We start from the raw sequence: 27492 nt of genomic DNA on the forward strand, positions 1-27492 counted from the left end.
TACCCAAACCAAGAGACCCCTCACAGAATGGGAGATGTTCTTTACATGCCATACATCAGACAAGAGGCTAATAACCAGAATATATAAAGAACTTGCAAATCTCAACAAGACAACAAATAACCCCATCCAAAAATGTGGGGAGGACATTGACAGAATATTCACCACAGAAGAGATCCAAAAGGCTGACAAACACATGAAAAAATGCTCCAAGTCTCTGATTGTCAGAGAAATGCAAATAAAGACAATAATGAGATATCACTTCACTCCTGTGAGAATGTCATACATCAGAAAAGGTAACAGCAGCAAATGCTGTAGAGGTTGTGAGGTCAAAGGAACCCTCCTGCACTGCTGGTGGGAATGTAAATTGGGTCCAATTTTTGTGAAGAAATCTCAGAAGTCTAGAAATTGACCTACCCTATGTTCCTGCAATTCCTCTCCTGGGGATATATCCTAAGGAACTCAACACACCCATCCAAAAAGATTTGTGTACACATATGTTCTTGGCAGCACAATTTGTAATAACCAAAACCTGGAAGCAACCCAGGTGTCCAAAAATAGATATGGCTGAGCAAGTTGTAGTATGTATACATAATGGAATACTACTCAGCTATAAAAAATGGTGACTTCACCGTTTTCAGCAGATCTTGGATGGAGCTTGAAAAATTCATGTTAAATGAAATAAGTCAGAAACAGAAGGATGAATATGGGATGATGTCACTCTCAGGCAGAAGTTGAAAAAGAAGATCAGAAAAGAAAACACAAGTAGAACCTGAAGTGGAATTGGCATCTTGCACCAAATTAAAAGACTCTGGGTGGGTTGGTGGGGAGAATACAGATCCAAGAAGGATGACAGAGGATCTAGTGGGGTTGTAATGTTATGTGGAAAACTAGAAAATGTTATGCATGTACAAACTATTGCATTTACTGTTGCATATAAAACATTAATTCCCCCAATAAAGAAATAGAAAAAAAATTGGAAATACATCCTATACTACTTCACCCAGTTTCTTTAGAATTTCTATATATCTTGAAATTCAGAGTAATAGTGAAGTAGAATAGATTCTCTTTTCAAAGTAATCAGAATTGCATGCTATTATTTATATTCTAAAGGACAGTTAGGTTGACTTGTAATAAGTCAGTATTTCTGTTTATGATTTTGTTCTATCTCTAAATGTATGAAATGAGTATTCTTTTAACTAAGGTAAGAGATACTTTACCAAAAATTATTAGTGATTCAGTAATGGTTTACAATATTATAAGATTACAGGGGTATAATTTCATACCATACTTTAGTGTATTCCCTATATATAGAGATAGATATCAAATATAGATATTTCAAATAAAAATTAGGCAATGAAATGAAATAACAAGTAGTTCCACCAATTAGAGTAACTTGTCATGAATATTTTGGGTCTAACTACATATATTTTAAATTGGATGTTTTACACATGAAAACATCACATTTATAATTTAAAAATTTTTACTTAACATTATTGAGCATGTTTGCATGCGGCTATTAATAACTTCATACCATCAAGAAAGGTAGATATAAGGTTGTTTCTACTTTACTTTTGTAGCAAGTAGATATTTTTATTTCATAAATGGTGAAGATAACCTCCTAGGTTAACTCTAAAAAATTCTGGGTTTGCCTGGAAGGTAGGAGACTGACATTTAAAACAAGGTCATGATGTTCCTTCAAATGTTCTATCCTTATAAAAGTTGAATATATGTAAATAAAGAAAAATCATGAAAATACTTACCCTTGACAGCTATAAGTCAGCAAAGAAAAGAAAAGTACATTTGAATAGATTGGAAACTATTTCCACAGTGCCATTTTAATCTTGTATTTGCTTATAACGATGATTACAAAAGGTTTTCTTTTAAGAAATGAGAAGGAAATGGATTAGAATGAAAGTCAAGGGATGGAGGCAAATATTCAGGGTACCATCTTTCTCATGAGCAGTACAATGGCATCTCAATTAAGAAGCATGTCAGTATTCTCATTCAAATGAGATCAAGTCACATTTTTGTTTCCTTCCTACTTTAGCCCTTGTTTTTTTAAAGGACAATAAAACAGCAGGGTCTGCTTTGACTGAGAACTTTTACTAATATGAGACATTTTAACTTAGTTTAAAACAATTTTATGCTGGGGCTAGGAAATTTATCACTTGTCTTGATCAACAACAGTGTTTTGAGAGTACACTGAAAACTAGAAGTAAATGTTCTTGTTAGGAAGATTGCATGGCTATCGAATAAGTTGATTGCTTGGATTCTTCTGTCCATGGATTCAGTACTGTGTAGCAACTGTTTTACTGTAATAGGCCAGTGACTTCCAACTACTTTTCATGTAAGATGAATGACAGTCATAAACTCAGTGCACTCCTTGGATAGTTACTGTACTAGAGGGCAAAGAAATAAAGCTTACTAGATCACAAGGACTTGCAATTGACATTTTTACAAACTACTTTCTAATCACTAAATTTGTTATAGTCTTCTACCCTGCGCACTAGGACATTTGGTAATGTTGAGAGAGATTTTTCAGACTTTGGGAGAGAGTGCTAATAGCATCTACTGGGTAGAAAATAGCAATAATACCAAAGATCTCATAAAGCATAGCATCTCTCTAAAAGCTCTGAAACAGAATAGCCAGGCCCAAAATGCTGATAATGTAAAGGTGTAGAAATCTTGCTGTTGTGGCACAGAAACACAAATTGTTCTGCTTCTGTCAGGATGGCATAACTAAAACCAGATTTACTTTCTTGCCTGAAACAAGAATTCAGGGGGGAAAAAAAAATCACTGAACAATAGACATTAGGCAGGAGTGAGTGGAGAGTGATTTCAGAATCAGGAAGCAAGTTAGCTATTTCTTACAATTGACCCAGGTTTATACAGAGAAACGTGAAAAACTGTGACACATGGAAAAAAGAGGCCACAAGAGCTATGGAATTTCCTCATTTGGGAAGGCAGTTAGAAGCTAAGGAAGCTCATAGTGGCTGAAGATGACAGGTGAGGGTACTATTTCCAGATCCTTTATATTTAGTTGAATTCTGACTAAGGTTGTGAGCAACCACTGAGAACAAGGAAAGGTTTACCCTAAAGGAAAGCAAGAACAGTGCCTCAAATTCATACAAAGTTCATTCTCAGTAGTCAGTATATAAAACTTCAAAATTACTGGGCTACCAGTGAGACTATAAAGAAGGATCTTAGTCCAGTTTGGGTAAAATTCATCCTTCTAGACATGGTTTGGTTCCAGATTACAAAACTGAAAAAAAAAAAAAAAGCCTGAAAAATTAAACTGTTTCAAAATAATTGTGTGTTAGAATAAAGCTAAAGAACATACTGAAGGAAGAAAACTTATATTGAGGTACATCTTTAGCAAACTGCTTTAAGTCAGTGCAAACAGAAAAATCTTGAAAGTAGTGAGAGGGAAAAAGAAAAATAACACATAATGTTCAGAGGAACATACAAAAGTGATTATTTCTCACACCAAGCAAAATTAAAAGTAAGTCTGCACAGAGTAAAGCAAAATTTTCAAAGTGCAGTAAGAGAAGTGTATTTACAAACAATGGTAAGCACAAAGGACTTTCTCAAATGTAAGAAAGCTGAAAAGAATCTATTACCATTGACCTTACATACATGAGAAGTCAATGAGCATCCTTATGAAGTAAAATATGTGTACAAGATAATGAAGAGATATGAAGAATATAACTATGGTAGGTGTAGAACATTTTTTGCATTCAATTTAAATGTCTTTTAAAGGTAACTGTTTAGGGAAAGAGTAACAATAGTGCATTGTGGAATTCACAATATATGCAAAAGTAAATACATGGTAATCAGAGACTAGAGACCAGAATTGGAGAAATCAATGTAAACTAAAGTAACATTTATATACTCTGCTTAAAATGATAATACTATAGGCATATTGACTAGAGTAAATTTAAGATATATATATTTAAACCCTAAAGTACAAGTGTGATGGGAGTAGATAAAACTCATATCCCATCTTTAATTATTTGGTCTAAAGAGTTTTTAAGATGTTCAGATGTCACACTAAAGGGTGTCTAAGAGGAAGAGTAGTTTTTAATAGATTAAAATGGAAGGAAATAATGCATGTCAAGATGTTGCTACCTGCAGAAGAATCTTGACAATAAAGGGCGCTGAAAAGAAGTCACAATCTGAGTTTAAGGTGAAAAGACAAACTTCTGATAGGAGAAATCAGAGAAGTTTTTTTTTTTTTTTAAGAAATCTAATTAAAACATTTTTAATGACTATTAAGGCTATGTTTGAAAATGCTTCTACCATTATTGCTTGATGTTTTAAAAGTGGTTTGTTTCTTTTATTCTTTATTATTTTAGAGACAGTAACAATATTTTTTAACATAAAAATGCTATAATTAACACCATGATACAGCATACTGATTTAACAACATGAAAATGGTTTATACATGTAATATGACAGGTTACTGTATCTGTAAAAAATCTGTCATAAGGGGCGAGGGAGATAGCATAATGGTTATGCAAAGAAACTCTCTTGTCTGAGGCTTTGAAGTCCTAGGTTCAGTCTCCTGCACCACCATAAGCCTGAGCTGAGCAATGCTCTGGTTAAAAAAAAAAAAAAAAAAAAAAAAATCTGTCATAAGGTCAAATATTACATGATTTTTATTAGTCACGTAAAATAAAGTAAAATTATAGTTCTGAATGATTTATATTAGCATACAGAAAAAAACATACTTATTAAGATATTAGAAAAAGAAAGTTAGCCTAGACACTCACGCTTTTTCATCATTCTACAGCAAAAACTTGACCTGCTATTCTTTTGGGTCATTAAGAACAACTCTAGAAAGACAGTTCATCATTCTAATATTTTGTGATCCTGGTCAATACAAAATTGGCCTTGTAATACTTTTCCCATATCTAGAGGACCCATAAGTTAAAATAAAAAAAAAAAAAACTTGGAGACATTGGAAAATTTAATGTTCCTTTTTATAAAATTAGACCAAAAATAATGAAAGAAAAGACAAAATCTTACACAAGCCTTATTAAATGCTTAATAAAAACATAGAGAATGTTGAAGGTAGTGAAGCATAGGAAAGAATACATGTGTTACCATGAGCACCTAGTGGGGAAAGCAATACTGCGAGTCTCTGTCTCTGTCTCTGTCTCTCTCTCTCTCTTTCTCCCCTATTTCCCCTCGCTCAATTTCTGTCTCTAGCAATATAAATGGTCACTGGGAGTGGTTTATTTATCATGCAGGCACCAAGCCCCAGTGATAACCCTGGTGATAATAGAAAAAAGTAGATATGGAGTCTGGTGTTGGTGCATTTGGTAGAGTACACATTTCCATGCATGAGGACCTAGCTACAACCCCTGATCCCCACCTGCAGTGTCTAAGTTTCTGAAGCCAGGAAGCAATGCTGCAGGCATTTCTGTACCCCCTCCCCTTTGTTTCTATAAGAAAAAGCAAGAAAAATAAACTTATGTATAAAACATATATTTTCTTAGTATATTTGGAATCACTGGTTAAATAATATGAAAGTTACTAATTCAATGCACAATCATTTTTCTTCAATATTTTCCTTTGCTTATTTGACTATAATACACCTCTAGTATGATGGCCAGTCTCCAAAATATTCTAATTTATCTAGAGATATATCTAGAGACTAGATTATAGCTTACAAAAGTACAGGGTTGTTAAAATAAGGAATATGGTGGTGGGCAGAGGGGAGTCAGCTTTCAGGTCCTGGTACATGATGGCAGAGGAGGATCTAGGCTGAAGTCAGAGTTCTTTTTTAGAAAACAGACATTTTACACATGTATCAACAAATGTATTTACTATAAATCATTAATTCCCCCAATAAAAAATAAGGAATATTCAAAAACTGTAATAACAAAAGATAGAATCATTACTTAGATCCAAGTATGGAGGTCCTTCTATGTCTTACTGCTCAAGTGAATTCAAATAATAAAATATATATATATATTTTTTAGAATTTTTATTTATTTATTTATTCACTCCCTTTTGTTGCCCTCATTGTTTATTGTTGTAGTTATTATTGTTGTTAATGATGTTGTTGTTGATGGATAGGACAGAGAGAAATAGAGAGGAGGGGAAGACAGAGAGGGGGAGAGAAAACTAGACACCTGCAGACCTGCTTCACCACTTGTGAAGTGACTTCCCTGCAGGTGGGGAGTTGGGGGCTTGAACCGGGATCCTTAACTTGGTGCCACCTGCACTTAACCCACTGCGCTAGCTACCGCCCGACTCCCAAATCATAAAATATTCTATGGCTAGCAGAGTGGGAAACAAAATTTCTGCCATTAACAGAAAATAAACACTTTACTCAACTATCTCTGCAGTAAATCAGTTATTTAAAAATTTATTCATTGAGAGGAGTATATCCATTAGCCTCTCCTTAAAACTGATCATACCAGAATCAATAAAACATAGTAAATTACTGTTATCAAGGAGTAATGCACATGCCAAGTAAACAAAAGATTCACAGAGATATTTTAATGTTTGGCAAATTCATGATTGGAAACCACAGGCACTATTTACATTTAAGTGAAAACTTAGATAAACTAATTCTATGAATATTAATATGAACTATTTTTATTGAATTAGGAATCAGCTAATGATACAAACTGTAATGCTGAATAAAATTACCTCAGATAATTTTATAGCATGATAGCTTATTAAGATTATTAATTGATAATCAAATTATTTTTCCACAAAACTTACAAAGCTGAGCATCTGCATGCAGAGTTCCTCCTCTAGGATTCAGCTTCTGGGTCTGAATTGCAGGTATGGGTTTATAAGATTGGCCAGTAGCTCTATACATGGCTTGAACCCATAGTATCCTATCCTGCTCATCATCACTGGCAAATATCACAGTGTCCCCTTCCTTTACAGCATTGAAGAACATCTGACCACCTTGAAGACCTATGGGGAAAGAAAGATGTTTCAAAACCTAGCTGACAAATTTAACCTCATGGGAAAGAATAATTTTGATATTAGCAGTTAAAAATATGGTTTCTAACTGAGAATCAAATCCATAATTCAAGAATTGAAGGCGCAGAAGCTAGCCACCACCACAATGGAGGAAACTTCAGTGCTCTGTTGTCTTTCACTCACATCCACTGTCTCATTCTCTATTTGAAAAAGTTTGTATAAGGGGCCAGGTGGTGGTAAAGCTGGTTAAGTGCACACATTACAGTGCAGAAAGATCCAGGTTCAAGTACCTTGTCCCCACCTGCAGGGGGAAAACGACACAAGTGATAAAGCAGGGCCCAAGTGTCTCTCCCTCTCTATCTCCCTCCTCAATTTGTCTTTGTCTCTATCCAATGATAAAGAAACAAAACGGAAAAAAAAATTAAAAAGTGTTAAAGAAAAGTTTGTGTACAGCAGTGAAGCCTTGTTAGTTGTGAAAAAAAATTGAAGAAAATGCGTTTAAATCTCTATACTACTTTGGAAATTAAAAATAGCTTATGGAAATGAATAGCTGGCGACAGAGTAGAGTTCTGTAAGACACAGCAATATACCCTATAAAATGCAAAGAGCAGTCTGTTATTTAACGTCAGTGAATAAAGTCTCATCTGTCTGTTGACATATATGCATGGCAATTATATGAAGAGGTTAGCATAAACAAAACCAGACAAGACAAAATGATAACCTCCACTGTATAATTTTTTTCCTTTACAGAAGTGCATACAGTATTTTTCATTTCTAAGTGGATAATTATAAAACTGAATTTTACTTTTAATGTCTCTACAACTCTTTATATTTGTAAATATTTCAGTACTATATCAAATTTTAATACTGAGGAACAGAAATAACATGCTATTGACAAAATAATCACACATTTCATTTACCATTTCCCTATTTGTCTCTTGATTACGTTCTCATTTTAATAAAGTTCCTGTAAGCACTGCTCATATTCTTTCATATAATTTTCTACTGTAGAAACTTTCACACTATATTAAGGTCACAGAGTTGAGGTACCAGTAAAATTAAGCAGCCTTCACACAGATATAATGTGGATCTCATAAAGCCATGTCCAACTATTTATTGTAACCTATCCATTGAATGTAGGATGCTGAATGAATACAAGAAGGATTATATGCATATATGGATGACAGGGGAAGCTATTTAATTTAGAATTACCTGGGTGGGGATCTGTGTAATCCACAGTGTATCCTTCAAGCTGCATTAATTCTTGTGGTTCAGACTTTTTCTCTCTGTAACTGCACATTGCAAAGGTGTACTGGCTAACCTGCATGAAAGACAAGTTCACAGGTAAGTTGCACTGTATGTACTATTATTTTATCAGACTTTGACCAAATAAATGTTATTTGTATATGAATTATTAGGTTACAGAACCCCCCCCCCCTCAGAAAACAAAACAAAACAAAAATAGACTTGCTGGGCTAGCTTTGTGGGCAGGAGAGAGAGACAACCAGGGAATCATGGCTAAGTGGTCCGCAGTTCAGTCTTTATTCATGTGGAACACAGAGAAATCTAAGCTATCTCTAATCACAATCCTGTCCTTATATATCCTGAGGTGGAACTGTCAGGTCAGAAGAGGATGTACATAGGATAGGGGGTGGGGAGAAGGAAAAAGCTCATGAACCAGTGAGGATTAAACCAATGCCCTGAAGGCAGGGCAGTGCTTAGTTAACTGTGTTATGTAAATAGACAGCAGTGTTAAACCTGCAGGGCAGTGCTTAGTTAAGCAGGATTAGAGACAGAGGCTTTAAGCAGGGGGGAGCTGGCTTACTGCCCAACACAGACTGACCTAGGAGATATAGCTCAGTACATGAATTACTATTTGGGAGACCCTGGACAGAGTCAGTAACACTCCATGGGTGGTGGAAGGTTGCTTTGGCGTCTCTTTCTCTTTAAATAGATACAAATCATGTTAAGTGAGATAAGACAAAAAGAGAAGGATGGATACTAGAGGACCTTACTCAAAGGTGGAACTTAAGAAACAAGGACAGAAAGGAAAACAGGTGTGATGGGTGTGATATATTGCACCAAAGCAAAAGACTTGGGGAAAGCAGGGGAAGGGAGTGGTGAGAGGGCATAGAAATCTTGGGGCACGATAGAGAAGGCGGACCTAAATTGGTGGTAAGAATATTCTGCATACACCTATCACAAGAAGATGAGAAACTGTACCCAGGTGTCAACTATTGTACTGTAAACCATTAACCTTCCAATAAACCGATTAGAAGATGTGCACTCTACTAGTTGAGCTATATCCTGGCAATCCTTTTAAAAGTTCTCTAGAGATGATCTCTGATAAAAGCTACTGCTTTGACAATGTCACATGGCTTTCTGTTAGTAAACATAAGGAAATCTTAAACCCCTGTAAGTCAACATAAATACTCCCCCCATTGACCCATATTCCAGTCCCATATGTTTAAATTGGCCTTGTAATTAAAATATTAGATACGAGAACACTATGTATACACACAAATTTATAATTCTTTTATGATTATTAACAAAACAAACCATACTGAACAAACATTTTAAGAGATTCCGCTTCCTTTTTCCATTTGGAAGAGTCTTAAAGCTTGAAAAGAGTCTCCTGAATATCAAATACATGGACAATCTGCAACCTGCTAGGAGGGAGATGAAGAGCACAAGAAAGTCTGACTTCCTTGTATGACTTGCAAAAAAATTTTTTTTTTTTTTTGCCTCCAGGATTATTGCTGGGGCCTGGTGCTAGCACTATGAATCCACAGCTCTTCATGGCCATTTTTTTTTCTTTTTTAATTGGATAGGACAGAGAAAAACAGAGAAGAGAGGGAAATAGGGTTAAAGAAAGACACCTAAAGACCAGCTTCGTTGCTTGTGAAGCATCCCTGCTGCAGGTGGGGAGCCAGAGGCTCAAACCCAGACCCTTGCACAGGTCTTTGTGCTAAGTACTAAGGTGCACTTAACTGGGTGACTCCCGAGCAGGGAAGTTATCACCTTCACCTTTAAATCCAATTTCATATTTATTTTTTAACTTACTAAAAATCCTGCCATGAACCTTACCACCTTGTCCATTTGGCTTTTTAAATGCATTTCCCTGCTTGTCATATTTATTACTCAGCTTCTCCCTAACACATGAATATCAGTTCCTACAGTATCTGCTTCCAGTTGTTTCCTTTTAAATTCGCTACGAAATCCAATTCATTGCAAAAAAAAATCATATTTAAAAATATGATTAATATGATATTTAAAAAATCATATTTTAATCATATTTGAAAAAAGAGATCATGGAAAGTACACATCATGTACTTACATTATTAAAAAAAATGCCACTAGCAGCCTCTCAGTCCAAGTAGCCTAATTTGCATTTTCTTGGATGAATTCTCTCTAACATTTTTTCATCTAAGCAACTTTTAAAAAAAATTTTATATATTAAATACTCCATTTAAACTTTTAGAGAATAAACTGAGGACAAATTCTTTCCTTCATATAGCAGTCTGTCTTACATACCACTATGTGAGGGACACAGACGTAAGGAGGAACAAAGTCTTACCAGATAACTATGATGCAATCACAAGTTAGAAAACAACCAAAAAATTAAGAACGTTCAGAGAAAATGAAACAAAACAAATAATAACTTGGGAAACAACTAGTGATTATGCACATTAAATATAAATATTTACCTTCTCAAAAACATCCAATTCACATGAATGGTGAACTTTTTCTATATTTGATATATTTTTACTTACAGAAAAAAAAAGTAAAACTAAAGTATTGGAAGACTTGCAAATTGAAACTGATGAAAAAGATGGCATTTTTAGAATTATGATGGAAAAATTAAAAAAATTATAATTTCACTCTAAACATATACACACACATCATATACAATATTTAACAGTACAGCTGAGATTTGATTTTTCTACAGGCTTCTTTTCTGGTGGTGTATTTATATAAGAATACAATATATAAACATACATTGTTACTTTTTGTTGTTGTTACTAGGGCTTTACTGCTCCAAGTCAACATGTTTCAGACAAAGAAGGACAAACACACAGTCTCAAAGCTTACTTAGTATGGTGGGAGCTGGCCTTGAACCTGAATAGTGTGCATGACAAAGCAGGTGCACTATCCAAAGAAGCTGTGTTGCTGACCTTACACTGTATTTACTTAATTAGTAAAAGTAAACCTACTGAAATACTATTTCAAATAAAATATTGCTATATTTCATAAAATAATAGGTTGTGATTTTGTGGTGAGTGTTAACACATTTAAAAACTAGAAACCACACTATTTAGAGGATTTGGCTCTCACTAAATCATACTTAGATGGAGAGCTGACCTTCACTGTAAAGACAATTTAAGATTACTGTTATTTGAAACATACTTATATTGAGAGATGAACATTCTGGTTCACTGACATCCAATTTTAACTCCACAGTTCAAGGATGAGAAAACTGACTTTCCCAAGGCCACTCAGAATAAAATGGTCATCTTGAGGTGAAAACACAAGACTTTGCAAGCTACTGATAAAAGTATAGTTAAGTAGTCAGGAACCTAAAGGCAAGAATATGACCCTGAGTCCATGCTCCCAGAGTGGTAAACAATGGGAAAGCTTTCAAAGGAGCTGATAGAATGGAGAACTCTGGAACTTGTGTGGAACTTGTGTGGAGTTGTACCATGTGGTCTTGTCAATATTTTTTATTTTATAGATAATTAATAAAAAATTTGAAAATATATAGTTAAGTAGTCAATGTAATATGTCACAATGCTTTATAATTTCATTCTGAAATTTAAAACAAATGTCTTTTCAAATAATAATCCAAGTATCTCTAAATTTATGACAGCTTTTCTATATATGCATAACTGCACATAAATATATATCATTAACTAATTTGAGTGATTATTCCTTATTTCTTTTCTTGAACACATATTCAATAAATCATCATTTGTATCATAGCAATTAAACAATTTGTTCTGCTTTATATCTTAACACTTTTTCAGTCAACAAGTTGCAGATGGTACCATGACATCAACCTAACTTCCTTGGGCAGATGACCTCACCAATGTAGCCTATTTTTACCACTTGTGAAGCTTTCCCCTGGCAGGTGGGGATCAGAGGCTTGAACCTAGGTTCTTGTGCACTACCGTGTGTACACTTAAGTAGGTGCACCACTGCCTGGCCCCCAAGAATATAGTGGTTAAATGAATAAAAAACCAAGTGGAGCAAAGAGCATAGATTTAAATGTAATTTTATACATTATCTATTCTACTTCTAATGAACATATTAAATATATATTTTAATGTATATTTCTAAGTGTTCTCTTGAAACAAAAATATTTATAATTGTCTTTACAGAAATTATGTTCATATTGTTATTCATTAAATAATACACTTGATAAAAGTAAACCACTTAAAATTGATTTGATCAATTTAAGATCTAGCCTTTGAAACCAGTTGCCAAAAGTTTTTTTTGTTTTTCACATGCAGTATGAAATGCCTGCAACAATTCCTTTTCCTTTATTAATCTTGAAATACAGGTTCAGTAGTTATTTTATGTTTTATTTTTAAGTATAATGTTACATTAATGGATAACTTTAAAGAACACAATTATGTATTCTCATAGTGAAAAGATAAAACTTCAGTGTCAATTTAAAGATCTTTAGGGATGCTAAAAAAATAAACCAAACACTCTCAGTTTTAGTCACCTATTTTTGTAGTTACGGCCTAAGCATTTGAATAATGAAATGTTAAAGACTTGTTTTATTTGACTTTGTACTTCTTTGACTATTTACTTTAATATTTAAATACCCACCCAACAATCCAGAATGTGCCATAGATCACTGAGCTTATAGTTTTAAGGAAGACTACAGATGGAAGAGTAATAAAACACCAACGAATAACAAAGCTGTCACTGACAATTAGGAAATCTGACCCAGGAAAAAATTGGAAAAAAAAAATCAGTTTGGTTTTTGAATGCACTGGCTCCAGAAGCAAAGCACCAGAATATTATCCTGTTGACTTAAAAGTTTTTATTATATTTCCATAAAAAGCAGCTGAAATTTATGCTGCTTCTGATTCCTCTGGGTATCCCCAAAAGCTTTCCCTTTTACTCATCACTTTTGCAAGTTCAAGCTAAATCACTTTCCTGTGGCAAACCCTATATGAGCCTGTAGTGTAAATTCAGATAGTGGTAAATCTTGGTGCTACTGGTCTACAAGCCAATGTCCAGAATGAGGGTAATTTGAAAAACCTGCACTAAACTGTCAGTGAACACCTGTCAGAATCAGAAGTCCCTCCCTAATAGTTAAAATATATTACTCAATGAGAAGCTAAAAGGACCAGGGGTAACCCAGCTGGAGGCACTTAGTTTCTACTATGCTCCAGAACTACTTGCCAGGGAATTAAAAACAGGTGTGCTGACTAATCTGTTCCAGTATTTGCTTTCACTTATCAGCTTCTTACTGCTGTACAAAGCTTATACTATACTGTAAATGAAAATCCTTTCAGTGGAAAGACACAGTAATGATAAACATTTAATATCCTTAACCCAGTCCACTCAACTATAAAAACAACTGATTTGTCAAGAATTCGAGGATATAAACAGACTAACCCACGGAGAGCATTAAATCAGGTTTTGGTAGAACCACCTTTGATAAGCACCTTGACTTAAGTTGCTATGGTCCCACAAGGAATCTGCATCTGGTATGGGAACACTCCCATTTCTTTCTCAATTGCCAACCTGTTCAACACCTGCTTGTGTCCATAGATGAAAGTAAAAACTGAGTTTTTAGAGACCACAACATTCAGCTTTGTATGTTGTATTCCTATTGCAAGAAGGATCATGTTAACAGCTGGCAGCTTAGCAACTGCCACCATCTAATTTCTGTAAAGATTAAGGCTTCAAAAAATACTTAGCTGGAAATATTCTTGGCAGAGGCTAAAGGTGCTGCTAGAGTTATGAAGAGGAAAAAAAAAGAAATAAAGAAAAAGTAAATTAAAAAAATCCCAGAGATAAATTTAATAATGGAAAATGAGCATCTCTTCAAAACTATCATGGATCTGAACTGAGACCTTTCACCAGGTCTTCAGAGTTCAGGTTAGTGGAACCCATTTAACATCCCTGCTTATCTGTCTTATTGAAATGGCATAAGATTTAGCAATCAGTATATTAGAGAAAGGAAAGATTCTCTTATAAATAAAGCTTATAATTATTTGCATATATTCATTTATTTAACATATTTATTCAGGTTTTACTCATACTAGATTATAAGTAAGACAAAATCCTTATTTTTATGGGGCATAACCTTGATGGGATCAAGAGGTAATAAAATACAAATATATTTTTGGTTTCGATGGGTGAAATGGCCCATATGAGAAAGAGACATCTAATTTAATACATATAAAGGCAGAATGAGTCAGCCATGAAGAAAATAACCCAATGGTGGTGGACGTAGTTTGAAAACACCACGTATAAAAGAAACAAAATGATTTACCTAAAACATATATATATATATATATATATTCTTATAAACGAACATTAGTTTAATTATAAATAAGTAAAACGAGAAACATAGCAAAATATAATTTATAGAGTCATACCTCATGACTTTCTTCATCTAATCAGTTCACTTCATACTTCTATAATAAAAAAATCAGCTGATGCCCTACATACCATTTAATTTCATATAATAATGGCATTCTCAAACATGTGACAGAACCTCTGCATCACATCTCCATGTGTGTTGAATATTTAAGAAATCATCAGCTGGCTCAGCCACATAAATTCGAAGAATATATACACACATGCACAAGCACACGCACATGCACACACACACACGTATTAGTGAGGTAGTATTTGTTTATAACAGTGTAAGTGCCAGGTGCACATCTTTATGTTTTGGAATCTATGTGTATCACATTATTATCATCACTATGAAATCCAGCTTCCACCCACCTCCACACAATTAAAGCAGATTGTTTTTTATGGCATCTCACTAGCGGAGTGATTTTCATATGTTTGCAGCATGTACGGATCACTCAATGGCATCCATGGCTGACTGTTTACATCCTGTGCCAACTCAGCTGATATGTAATTAACATTATGTCTTGATAGCCTGCTGTTGTTTGCAGCAACTTCAAGTCATGATTCTGACACATCAACAACAAGCAGTGAACATTTTGATACAGGGCCAAAACAATATAGACATCTACTTGAGTTTTCAGTGATGTCACACAGTACGTGGCCTTCCTGAGCAGTATTCTCCATGCCATGCCATCACTCACTAGTCATTTCTTTAGTGTAGTAACACAATTTTGAACTTCATAAAATTAATGATTCATAGTGATTATTCATATACTTGTTTGTCTCCAAATCAACAGTTGCATTGATTTAATCATAGCATTAACAGAGGAAATGAGAGCATAGTCTCTAGAGTCCAATAACACTGAATTTGATTGCCTGACTACCTGTAATTCTGGATTATAAAACTGGGTAGTTTCTTTGTACATCAATTGTATTCGTCTGATGGGAAAAGGCACGCCTATTTTCAAACACACACTCTGCAGAGGAATGAAAAGGTAATGTGTTAAAAGTGCTTTACGTAAATATCTACCATAATTACTAAAATTCCTAGATTAAATATAGTAGCTACTATGTTAGCAGATGAGCACTTGGTTAATCTTTTTTTGGGATTTACCACAAAAATGTAATATCTGGAGGTAAAATAATTTGAATAGGCATTAGTGGAGTACAGACTTAAGACATAATTCAGTTTGATTAGCATCACAAGTATAGTGAGGTATAAAATATTAAATGAATTATAATGAACTAAAATAAAGTTTCATAAGTTCTTTACACTAATAATATTCTCTAAAACATATTAACTATTGAATAAACACAAGAAAAGTGAGTAACATATACAATTTTAGTAAAATTTTGAATGTATTCTTTGAATTAGTTTTGACAATTTGGCTTAAATCAAAAATTACATTCATTAAAATAAAAAATCTTCAAAATCTAAGAACTTTTTAATAGTGTAATTATAATGATTGCTGAAAATAAATGTAGACCATGACTACTTTGAAGCTAGACAAAGATCCTGTATTAATAAACAAGTTAGTTTCCTATTTTCAACATGATTTAAACTTTTATGTGAAAGTCTTTGAAAAGTCTTTTCACTTCAAGGGCTCCTCGAGTGTTCACTTTGAACAATGACTTTGCAGCTGGTCAAATCTAACTCTCAATCAATTTTTATGAGTACAGATTCTTGCACAGAAGGCCAGATCTCCAGCTATATCACTCATATAATACACACTCACAAGTGGTGATGAGATTCACATTATCACCAGAGCACCATTCTGCCGATGGCAGCAGCAGACACAGCAGGGGTATACTGTCCTTCCTAGAAAAAAATGACTCTTTCACCTCTCAATAATGCAGCCTGCAGGTATGGACCTTAGAGCTGTGTGTCGATAGAATGAGAACTGTCTTTATAAATACTAATAAAACTACTGGGTTTCCTCCAATGGGTTATTCTCATACATATCCATCTTGATTTTGAAATGTGGGCATTCGATTTGTCCTTCCATTACATTTGGAATTGAAAGGAAGATTCAATTGTATTTGAAAAGTCAACAAGTTGCCAGAGTCCTGGCACGCATATCTCAATACATTTGAGCATGTGATTCCTAAAATGCATATGCATATTTTTGTGTAAAGATAAAGTGCTTTAACTTTCTGTATAATATTAGAAGTAGAATAAATCTGCACTTGTATTTTGGTGAAATTCTTCCTAAATTTTAATTACAGACTATATAGAGTAAATCATTTTGCTTTAGATTGCATTTTGGCTTCTAAATTGTCACATGTGATTTTGTTACTGGAAGAACTTCTAGCTTCCTAAAGACACAGTGTACCTTAAAGACATACATACCCATGAAATATCTCAAAGTATTCATATTTGACAAGTAGCAAAGATTATCCTCTTAATATTACCCGGCAAAAGTATATGGTCCTCATATAAACTCTCCAGAATGATCTAATAATGAAAGCTTAATTTCATATTAAAATGATCAATATATTTAGAAACCTTTTAATCTACTGTCACTTAATCTGATCTAGAGAAACAAGCACTATCCACTGAATTCTTTAAACACATTGAATGTGACTTAAGCAATTGTGTTCCAAAGCAATTATTTCCCAAAGTTGAAAAATCATGTTCATTATGAAATCTTATATGAAAGTATATATAGTAATTTTATTCATAATTTCTAACATTTTAAAGCATCCCATATGTCCTTCAACAGACAAATGGAAAAAATTATGGTTCAGTAGTCTGGTAGGTGGCACTGTGAATAAAGCAGTGGACTCTCAAGCATGAGGTCCTGAATTCAATTCCCTGCATCACATGTACCAGAGTGATGTCTGCTTCTTTCTCTCTCTCCTCCTATCTTTCTCATTAATAAACAAAATCTTTGAAAAGAGAAAAATTATGGTTCATAGTGACAACAGAATACATTGAGTCTAAAAAATAAGCTTTAAAATAAAAGAAAAACATGGAAAATATTAATGGTGTATTAAGTGAAAGTATTCTGAAAAGACTATATACTTTGTAAGTTCAAGTACATAATATTTTAGAAAATTTAAAACTATGAAGACAGCAGAAACAAATGCTGGAGAGGTTGTGAGGACAAAGGAACTCTCCTGCACTCTGGTGAGAATGTAAATTGATCTAATACTTGTGGAGAGCAGTCTGGAGAACTCTCAGAAGGCTAGAAGTAAACCTACCCTATGACCCTGCGGTGCCTCTCCTGGGGATATATCCTAAGGAACCAAACATACCCATCCAAAAAAAGATTTGTCTATACCTATTTTCATAGCAGCACAATTTGTAATAGTCAAAATCTGGAAGTAACCAGGTGTCCAACAACAGATGAGTGGTTGAGTAAGATGTGGTATGGAATACAATGGAATACTACTCAGCTACTAAAAATAGTGAATTCACTTTCTTTACCCCATCTTTGATGGAGCTTGAAGAAATCATGTTAAATTAGATAAGCCAGAAGAAAAAAGATGAATATGGGATGATCTCACTCATAAGAAGAAGTTGCAAAACAAGATCAGAAGGGAAAACAGAACTTATACTGGAGTTGGTGTACTGCACCAAAGTAAACGACTCTGGGGTAAGTAGGGGGAGAATTCAGGTTCTGGAACAGGTTGGCAGAGGAGGACCTAGTGGGGGTTGAACTCTTAGGTGGGAAACTGGGAAATGTTACACATGTACAAACTATTGTATTTTACTGTCAACTGTAAACCATTAATTCCCCCTCAGTAAACAAACAAACAAACAAACAAACAAATAAATATATGGTCATATCCTATAGTTCAAGGTTCTGTCAGATCAAAGTCACATTATTTGTCTTTTCACACTTACTCTTTGTATAGTGGAGGTTTTCCAGAGGCTGTATTTCACCAGATGTAGTAACATATTGAAGGCAAACGTTAATATGAAAGTACAACAGGTTCTTTTCAGCACACATTAATGAGATTTCCAAGAGCATATCATAATGCCATGGCATTTCACTAAATTCTTTGGGATAGAGACTAGTTATATAAAACTGAAATATGGACTAACCACTTTAAAATAAAGTATCTTAACTTTTTTAGATTTAACTTCTAATAAAGTTAATACTGATAGTAGCCCACACAAGTTTGAGAGCTTTGTCATATAGTGGTTATCTAACAGAAAAAAAATATATATATACTAACCTGAACAAGAACAAAGTAACGTTTTTTCCATCTTTTCCAAACCTTTTGTCCCAGGGCATAGAGATATCTGGTAGAAAAGAAAAACAGTAGTCAACAATTTGTTTGGCTTTATATGTGAACTCTTCTTTCAGCCAACAGGTTCCAGATGCTATCATGATGCCAACCTGACTTCCCTGGGCAGACAAACCCACTAATGTGTCCTGGAGCCCCACTTCCCCAGACCCCCGCCCCACGAGTTCTGATGGTGGGAATTGTGTGGAGTTGTACCTCTTTTATCCTATGGTTTTGTCAATGTTTCCTTCTTATAAATAAAAATTTTAAAAAATTGTAAAACAGTGAAAGAAAGGCAGAAAACAGGAGAAAGTGCTTTACATGACTAGTGCTATAGTTTTGCATATTCCTTTTTCTTCCATAGGTATTTATCATTGAGACCAGCCTGCTAAAGGCAAAGCTTAGTTCATGTGGAATCTACAACAACATGCAGCTTCTGTGTTACAAAATGATTGCATTTACTCTAGGTTCTTGAGAGAGAACTGATTTATGTGGCTTATCAATTTGGCAGTTCTTATCACAAACTGATATCACAAACTGCTGGGATGCATTGGATCGACCTTCTCGTGGTACATCCCGTGAGTACCCATTCATTGGGGAAACTGACGATCCTTCCTAGCCGACTGAATCCACATGGATTCCAGTCACTTTCAAAGCCAGCAACAAGAAGCTCCTGACAGCTTTCAACCTGACGCTGTTGACTGGCTACGGAAGAAGGGCAAACGCTAGAAGAAGATCACAAACTGAGTGAAGTTGGAGTTAGAAAGGATAGCCAGAGAACCAGTAGGAATTTTATTCTTATATACATTTCCCTTAAGAAGTATTTAATGAGAGACAAATACTTCAAATTGAGGAAGTGTTACTAAATGGTTCACCTCTCCGAAGACAATGTTGAACAGCGTGTCCAGAAAAGGAGAACCAGGTTGAGGAACCTAGGAGGAAGGGTCACTGTCCAGTTAGGTGACTCTAAGACATGTCACATCCGCTCAGTTTCCACTTCCTCAACTTTCAAAGAGCTGCCAGGCTAGGTGAATTTCTAAGGTCCCAGTCAGCCTCTCATTTGGGGGATTTATTTGACATATAAATACATCTTGTTGCACATTTTATTAACTATGAAAATTCATAAAATAATAGAGAGTAAAATGTATAATCTAACATAGCTACCATGGCTTCTGTCTAATTTTGCACTGCTGTTAGTAACCTGAATTGAAACAGACAAACCATTTCAGATAAGGACTTTTATTTTTACTAAATATATAGTGTTAAATACACAGAATAAAAAAAGTTAAAAAGTAAGAGTGCACTATTGAGAGCGATTTAAAATAGACAATATAAGTATATACATCTACTTCCTACAAAAATGGAAAATGCTGTCCTATGTTTCACAGAAGACAAAAAACAATACAGGCCTACTTTTAAAATTAAACTAGGTTTTTATTATTTCTTTTTTTATTTTTAGTATCCTTTCACAATGCTTTTCCACTAATCTTAAGGCTTGACACGCTTCATTGCTCTAGGCTAACTTGTTTTCAGATAGAAAGAAACAGATAAACATCAGAATCCTGAAGCTTTTATTAGTGTGGGGGGGCAGGTTTGAACCTGGGTTATGACAAAGCCAACATACCAAGTCAATTATCTTGCCAGCCCCCAAATTTGCTGAGATAAAAAAAAAAGAGCAGTGGGGGCCCCGGATGGTGATGCCCCTTGTTGAGCACCGATGTTACAATGTGGTTCAAGCCCCCAGTCACCATCTGAAGGGGGAAAGCTTTGCAAGAGGTGAAGCAGTGCCACAGGTTGTCTCCCTCCCTCTTTATCGTTCCCTTTTCTCTTTATTTCTGTCTCTAAGTAAATAAAAAAATATTCTTTAAGAAGGAGGCAGTCAGAACACCACTTTTGCATATGCATTCTATTTGCTGAGCCACTTCAATAGTCACTCTTACAACATTGCTATTTTGGTGAAAATAGAGACTCACATATGTATTCTTTCATTGTTTTCATTTAGATTGACAGACAGACATGAGACATCAAAGCACTGAAGATTCTCCCTTTGCCATAGTAACTTCCATATGGCACTGAGGCTTGAACCTAGGTTTTGCACATGGTAATGCAGCACCCTGTATGAGTAGCTATCTGTCCTGGCTTTAGTCTCACAACCTTAAAAGAGTAATTTCTGGGGGCCAGGTGGTGGCGCACCTGGTTAAATACACACATTACAGTGCATGAGGACCCAGGTTCAAGCTCTTGGTCCCCAACGGTAGGAGGAAAGCTTCACCAATAGTGAAGCAGGGCTGCAGGTATCTCTCTCTCTCTCTATCTTCCCACCCCTCTCAATTTCTTTCTCTATCCAAAAACAAAAAATATTTTTTTAAAAAAGAATGTTAAAAAAGAGTAATCTTTTAGTTCTTTTAGCATATGATTAATTGAAACACTTTCCTCTTTTACCAAATAAATTGATTTTTCTAAGATATATGTAGAGATAGACCATTTGACCATTTTTCTGCTTTGGCATATGCAGTGCCAGGGATTGAATCCAGGGCTATATGCATGCAAATCCCCATTGAGTTATTTTCCTGGCCGCCACTTTTGTTTTTTATCTTTGTTTTATTAGATAGAGACAGAGAGAAATTGAGAGAGAAGGAGATAAAGGAGGAGAGAGAAAGATAGACACCTGCAGACCTGCTTCATTGCTCATAATTGTTTCCCTTGCAGCGGGGAGCAGGGGCTTGAACCTGGGTCCTTGCACATGATGGTGTGTGTGCACAACCAGATGTGTCACTGCCCAGCCTCCATGTCAAGCACTTTTAAAAGATGTATTTCATTTAATATGAGAGTTGAGAGGCAAGAGAATGACAGAGACAGATACAGAGATACACAGAGAAAGAAAACAGAGATGTGCACCACATGATACTATGTGGTACTGGGGGGGGCTAACTCTTTGGAATAGAAATTTTGTACTCTGTCACCTGAGCTATTTCGCCAGACCCAAACATATTTTTTGACCCTTGTAAAATATTAAAAGCACACAGAGAAAAGCAAGGAGTCACTTGTGAGGGAAACTTCCATGAAATCAGGTGGTGTCTCAACAGAAACTCTAAAGGCCAGAAAGGTCTCATATGTTATTAATCAGGTCTGATGGGGGTGATGAAGTGCAATTCAGATCAGTGAGAGGTAAAGAAATTCGCTGATGCTAAATCAGTCTTACAAGAAGTACTGAAGGAATTTATGAAAAGAAAATCCTAAATATTCTCTCATAAGGTAACTATAAAGAAACAAATAGAATTGTGCGGAATTGTACCCCTCTTATTCTATGGTTTTGTTAATGTCTCCTTTCTTAAAAAAAAAAAAAGAAACAAAGGATGGGAACAAAGAAAGGCAAATGAAAGCAAGCATCTCATCTCCAACTGCCAAAATTAAGTTAATGAGGAGGGGTATGCAGAGTGTGGGCTCCAAGAGTAGAGAGGTTACGAGAGACCTTGGTGGAGAGATATCAGTGCTTTGGTGAAGAAGAGAGATTGTTAACACATTTTGAAAACCTAAGAGATTCTATTTTTAGACTATCTTTCTGCAGAGTCACAGTGAATATTTAGAAATGATCCTACCTTTCCAGTCCAGAATCTACTACATTAAAGTACAGGATACTGTTATCTAACTTACTGAAAATGTAACAGCTTAAATATCCAACAGTAGGCAAATCATTTTTTAAAAAAGAAATTATCAATGCAGGGGCCTCATGTATATGTGATTATTATTCTTACTATTATTATTATTTTACCACTTTCAGGCTAACGTTTTTCATTCTTCAGATAGATCAAGGTCCCAGCACTATAACTTTTCCTGTTGTCAAGAGTATTCCCATACGGTGTTTTGTCTTGAACTTTGGCTACATGCATGGCTTGGTATGCAATCTACAAGGCAAGCCATCTTCTGGTCTTGATAGGAGGAATTACTCAATAAATAGGAATACACACATGTAAATACTAATTTTCCTTAGAGATTAAATTTTTCAAAATATTTTCTCAATATATAATCTTATATAAAAAGAAGATTCAAACACTAAACATATTTGCTATTAAAAGTTTTTTAAAAAATACATAAATAAAACATATATCCAAAAATCTTAGTAATAGTTTCTTTGCTATCAGGGATTATAGAAGATTTAATTCCCTTCTTTTATTCCCTGTATGCTCTAGACTTTCAAAATTTAAAGCAAGCACAAATATGGAGTTATAAAAGCCAAAATAAAAGCAACTATGTTCTTATATTGAAAAGCATCATCCAAACTGTCCAAAACCAATTACATATTTTCTTTCATCCAGCAGGCTGAAGTGTTTCATGAACTTCTATTTGGCTCTCACAATACCCTTGACACAGTCTCATCTTCAACTGGATGTAATCTGAATTCATTTAGTGACAGACAGAGACAAACATCTACTGCTATTATTGTTCTCACCTGTTCACAATCTTCTCAAGGTCCCCTTAAAACCATTTACCCCACCTTTCCTCTAGCCTCTTAATTTTTTTCCCTTCTATGCTTCTGATGATAGGTGTTCAACTGCTCTTTTTGTCTTTCTGTATAATTTCCCTCTCCTGAAATGCACAGGCCCAGGTTTGTCTTACAGGGTTAACAGAAATGATCTTAGGAGCTAGATGCTGTGGGCATGACCCATGGCTTCTATAAAACTGCTCTAGCAAGATGTGCAACAAATAACTGCCCAGGAGCAATGGAGGTCATTTGAAATAACCTGTGCTTGTGACCACAGTGTTCTTCTCAGCTCCATCAAAGTGTCTCACTTAATATGCTGCTGGACATCTCGGTCACACATAAGTGAAAGTGAATAGTTATACTCAAACTATTATCACCACAAGCAAGTCAGTCTTGCTGTCAGGTGAAGAGCCTGCATAAGGAATGATACCGCCAGCTACAACACCACTGAATATGATGAATCAATAAATCTGGAAGTAAACATGTATGGTTTCCCTGGAGACAGGAAGCAGAGGGGGTGGGTAGAGGCATACATGTGGACAGAAGACATTATAATCAAAGATTTAGAAATTAAAATAATTATAATAATCTGAAATATCGAGACCTAAAATATTTGTGGGCTATTGCAACATAAAAAAAAAACTAAAGAATGCATAGAGCAGAAATCATAATTGAACAAACTTATCATAAAAGTAACTGGTGATAAGTCTTTTATTGACAAAAAGAAAAAAATAGTCTTAATGTATCTCCATACAAGAAAAAAATATATCAAAAAATTTAAAGCTTAAAGGAAATGACACACATGCTATGCAGAAATACATGACAGTTTCCTACCTCTCATTTTCATACTAGATCAAATTTTATGTACAAAATGGGAATTAATAAAAGAAAAAGATAACTAGAGGAAATAAAAATACATTATGATCTACAAATTTCAGATTTTTTACTTAAAGCTCAGTTCTGAGACTATATATTTTTCACTAATATAAAGATAACTGGCTCAAGAAAAATATTTAAGGGAAGAATAAGGAAAATACACTCATAAATCAACATTTTTTAAGAGTAAAAATCTCAAAAATAACCTAGGAATCAAACAGTAAGGAATGATTAGGTTGCTATTAAAAGTGATATTGTGGTAGCAGCACGTTAAGCACATTTGGCACAAAGTACAAGGACCAGCATAAGAATCCCGGTTCAAATCCCTGGCTCTCCACCTGCAGGGGGGGGCGATTGCTTCACAGGCAGTGAAGCAGTTCTGCAGGTGTCTATCTTTCTCTTTACCTCCTCACTCTTTTTCTCTCTGTTCTATTTAACAATAACATCAAATAACAACAATTATAACTATAACAACAATTAAAAAAACAAGGGGAACAAAAAGGAAAATAAAATAAAAATAAAAGTGATACTGTGTATAAAAAATCCTGTAATGTTGAGTTAAAATCATTCATATGAATTCATTTATATATATATAATTTTCTTTCTCTTTCTTTCTTTCTTTCTTTTTCTTTCTTATTTCTTTCTTCACCAGAGAGTCTCTTTGCATAGGCATTATGCTATCTATCCCACCCAGCTCATAAAAAACAAAGAACTATCAAATGTTAAATTGCCTAACATCTGGATGGTGAGATTAAAAATGATTTTCTCAACCACTCTCAGCCCCTCTCCCCAAGTTGTTAGCTCTGCTACAATAGACCATAGTTCATTTAAGTTTTATCCAGTGTTTTTCTTTATTCTTTAAATCTTATCTATGAGTGAGGCCACCTGGTATTCATTCTTCTCTTCTCTTTCTGGCTTAACACAATAACTCAATCTCCATCCAAGATGTTGCAAAATGGGAGTGGTACACACTTAACATGGGGATCTAAGAAACTGCTTATATGACAGTAACTTTCTTGTAAACCATTATCCACACTCTCCCAATAAAGTTATTTGGGGTGTAAAAGACATTACTTATTTTTTTTTAATATTTTTTATGAGTTTCCACAAGGAGTATGTCTTCATTTTAAGTAAGGCTAATTGATATATTCTACATAAAGTAAAGTACATCCTAAAAGACAGACATTAAAAAATATTATCTTTATTTATTTATTGGATAGAGACAGTCAGAAATCGAGAGGGAATGAGGAGATGGTGAGGAAGGAAAATAGAGAGACACCCACAGCCCTGCTTTACCACTTGTAGAGTCTTCCCCCCTGCAGTGGGGGTGAGGGGACCAGGGTTCAAACCTGGGTCCTTGTGCATTGTAATGTGTGCATTCAACCAGATGCAACACCACCTGGCCCCAAAGATAGACATTCTGATGGATGTAGACAGTAATGTAACCCCCACTACAATGAACTTGTAGAAAAAATACTCATCTATCTAGTTTAGATTCTTTTTGTGTGTTTTTATGATAAATTTCACCATCACATCCTTAGTTCTGTATTCAGTGATATGATTTATGACATTAATTTTTAGTGTAATCTACTGAGTATAGTTCTCCCTGCACTTACTATAAGGTCTTTTGAGATTCATCCATTTTATCTCTACCACTGCTTCATTTGTTTTTACTGTTAAATATTGTATTTCATTGTATGAATATACTTTGATGTGATTATCCATATTGTACTATCACTAGCAATATGTGAAGGTACATCTTTTTTTTTTTAGCACTCTTCTTAAATGTTATTTTAAAATAGATTCTCACATGACATTATCCTCACATGTCTAATATCAGTATTGTTCTAGTAGCAAGAATATAGTTACTAAGTATAACAAAGTTTAACACTTACATGACTTCTTCACTTTGTCTTGAGTAAAATTGAGAACTGCTACAAATGTTAATGGTTAAACGGCTCTTCCAGTTTTCAAAAGGAATTTTCAAGTTCTAGAACTGAGAGCAGTCTAAATTCTTTGTAGGCAGGTGGCTTATCAAACTGAGAGGGTTGAAATGTGAGGAAAGCAAATACTGTCAGTTACTGAAAACCAAGATACTCTGTATAGAAATTATGTCTTAAATTATCTATAACCGATTTTAAAATATTTTTGTTAATATTTATTTATTCCTTGCTGTTACCCTTGTTTTATTGTTGTTGTTGTTATTGATGTCGTTGTTGTTGGATAGGAAAGAGAGAAATGAAAAGAGGAGGGGAAGACAAAGAGGGGGAGAGAAAGACAGACACCAGCAGACCTGCTTCACCGCTTGTGAAGCGACTCCCCTGCAGGTAGGAGACGGGGGCTTGAATAGGGATCCTTACCCCGTCCTTGCGCCACTGTGCCACCTGCGCTTAAACCGCTGTGCTACCACCTCTCTTAAAAAATATTTTCTTTTCTTTTCTAAAAATATTATTTATTTTTTTTATTCATTTTCCTTTTGTTGCCCTTGTCTTTTTATTGTTGCTGCTGTTGTTATTGATGTCGTTGTTGTTGGATAGGACAGAGAAAAATGGAGAGAGGAGGGAAAGACAGAGAGGGGGAGAGAAAGACACCTGCAGACCTGCTTCACTGCCTATGAAGCAACTCCCCTGCAGGTGGGGAACCGGGGGCTAGAACCCGGATCATTAAGCCGGTCCTTGCACTTCGCGCCACATGCACTTAACCCGCTGCGTTACCGCCTGACTCCCAAAAAATAGTTTCTATGCAAAAGGTTTATTTAAGACAGTCATAAAATAAAATTTAATTTTACCATTTCTGTAATAATTCAGAGGGATCCAAATAGCATCTAAGCATGATTATTAACATTAATGATTATAAATAATTCTGTAATATAAGGCAGAGTTGATAAACTAAGCTTAATTATATGAAATGCAGTAGCAATAGCAATTGATCCTTGAATAATTTTTACTTGCTTACATCTGTTTCAAAAAAGTTTGCAATTTGAAAAATCTAATATATTCTTGTCATTAGAGGTCTGGAAATACTGTGGTTTTTCATTGCTTTGTGAAATCTGATTCTATCCAATAAAGGCACAAAGAACATCAAATAGGAAGTTGTTTGTTATTCTGAATACAGTGTGATACCTTGACTAGTGTACCATGTATTCTGGAATAATTTGTGACCTGCTGAGTAGTGACTAGCTTCTCTTCAATTGTATGATTCAAATAAGGAAAACTTTTTTTTTAAAGTATATGTAAATCAGACCTGCCAAACACCAGTGAAACTGAGAATACACATTTACCTAGGCTTTATATGACAGTGTATAATGTTACCCATTAAAATAAAAACTTATCACATAGCATGAG

At 34.7% G+C, this 27492-nt stretch overlaps 1 protein-coding gene across 9 annotated transcripts in view; it reads right to left on the reverse strand.

Moving 5' to 3' along the window:
* Positions 1–27492, reverse strand: part of CADPS2 (calcium dependent secretion activator 2) — a 614124-nt gene that overhangs the window by 175637 nt on the left and 410995 nt on the right. For 5 of the 9 annotated variants that reach the window (XM_060196497.1, XM_060196496.1, XM_060196500.1 and 2 more), the window contains exons 9-11: positions 18739–18805; positions 8161–8269; positions 6739–6939 (exon numbers count right to left, since the gene is read on the reverse strand). In XM_060196497.1, coding sequence (XP_060052480.1) covers positions 6739–6939; positions 8161–8269; positions 18739–18805 — 377 coding nt within the window. Of the gene's footprint in view, positions 1–6729; positions 6940–8160; positions 8270–18738; positions 18806–27492 lie in introns of all 9 variants that reach the window. The other 4 variants (XM_060196499.1, XM_060196491.1, XM_060196494.1 and 1 more) reach the window with 1 other exon arrangement.

This window comes from Erinaceus europaeus, chromosome 8, assembly GCF_950295315.1.
Source record: "Erinaceus europaeus chromosome 8, mEriEur2.1, whole genome shotgun sequence".
Taxonomy (NCBI): domain Eukaryota; kingdom Metazoa; phylum Chordata; class Mammalia; order Eulipotyphla; family Erinaceidae; genus Erinaceus; species Erinaceus europaeus.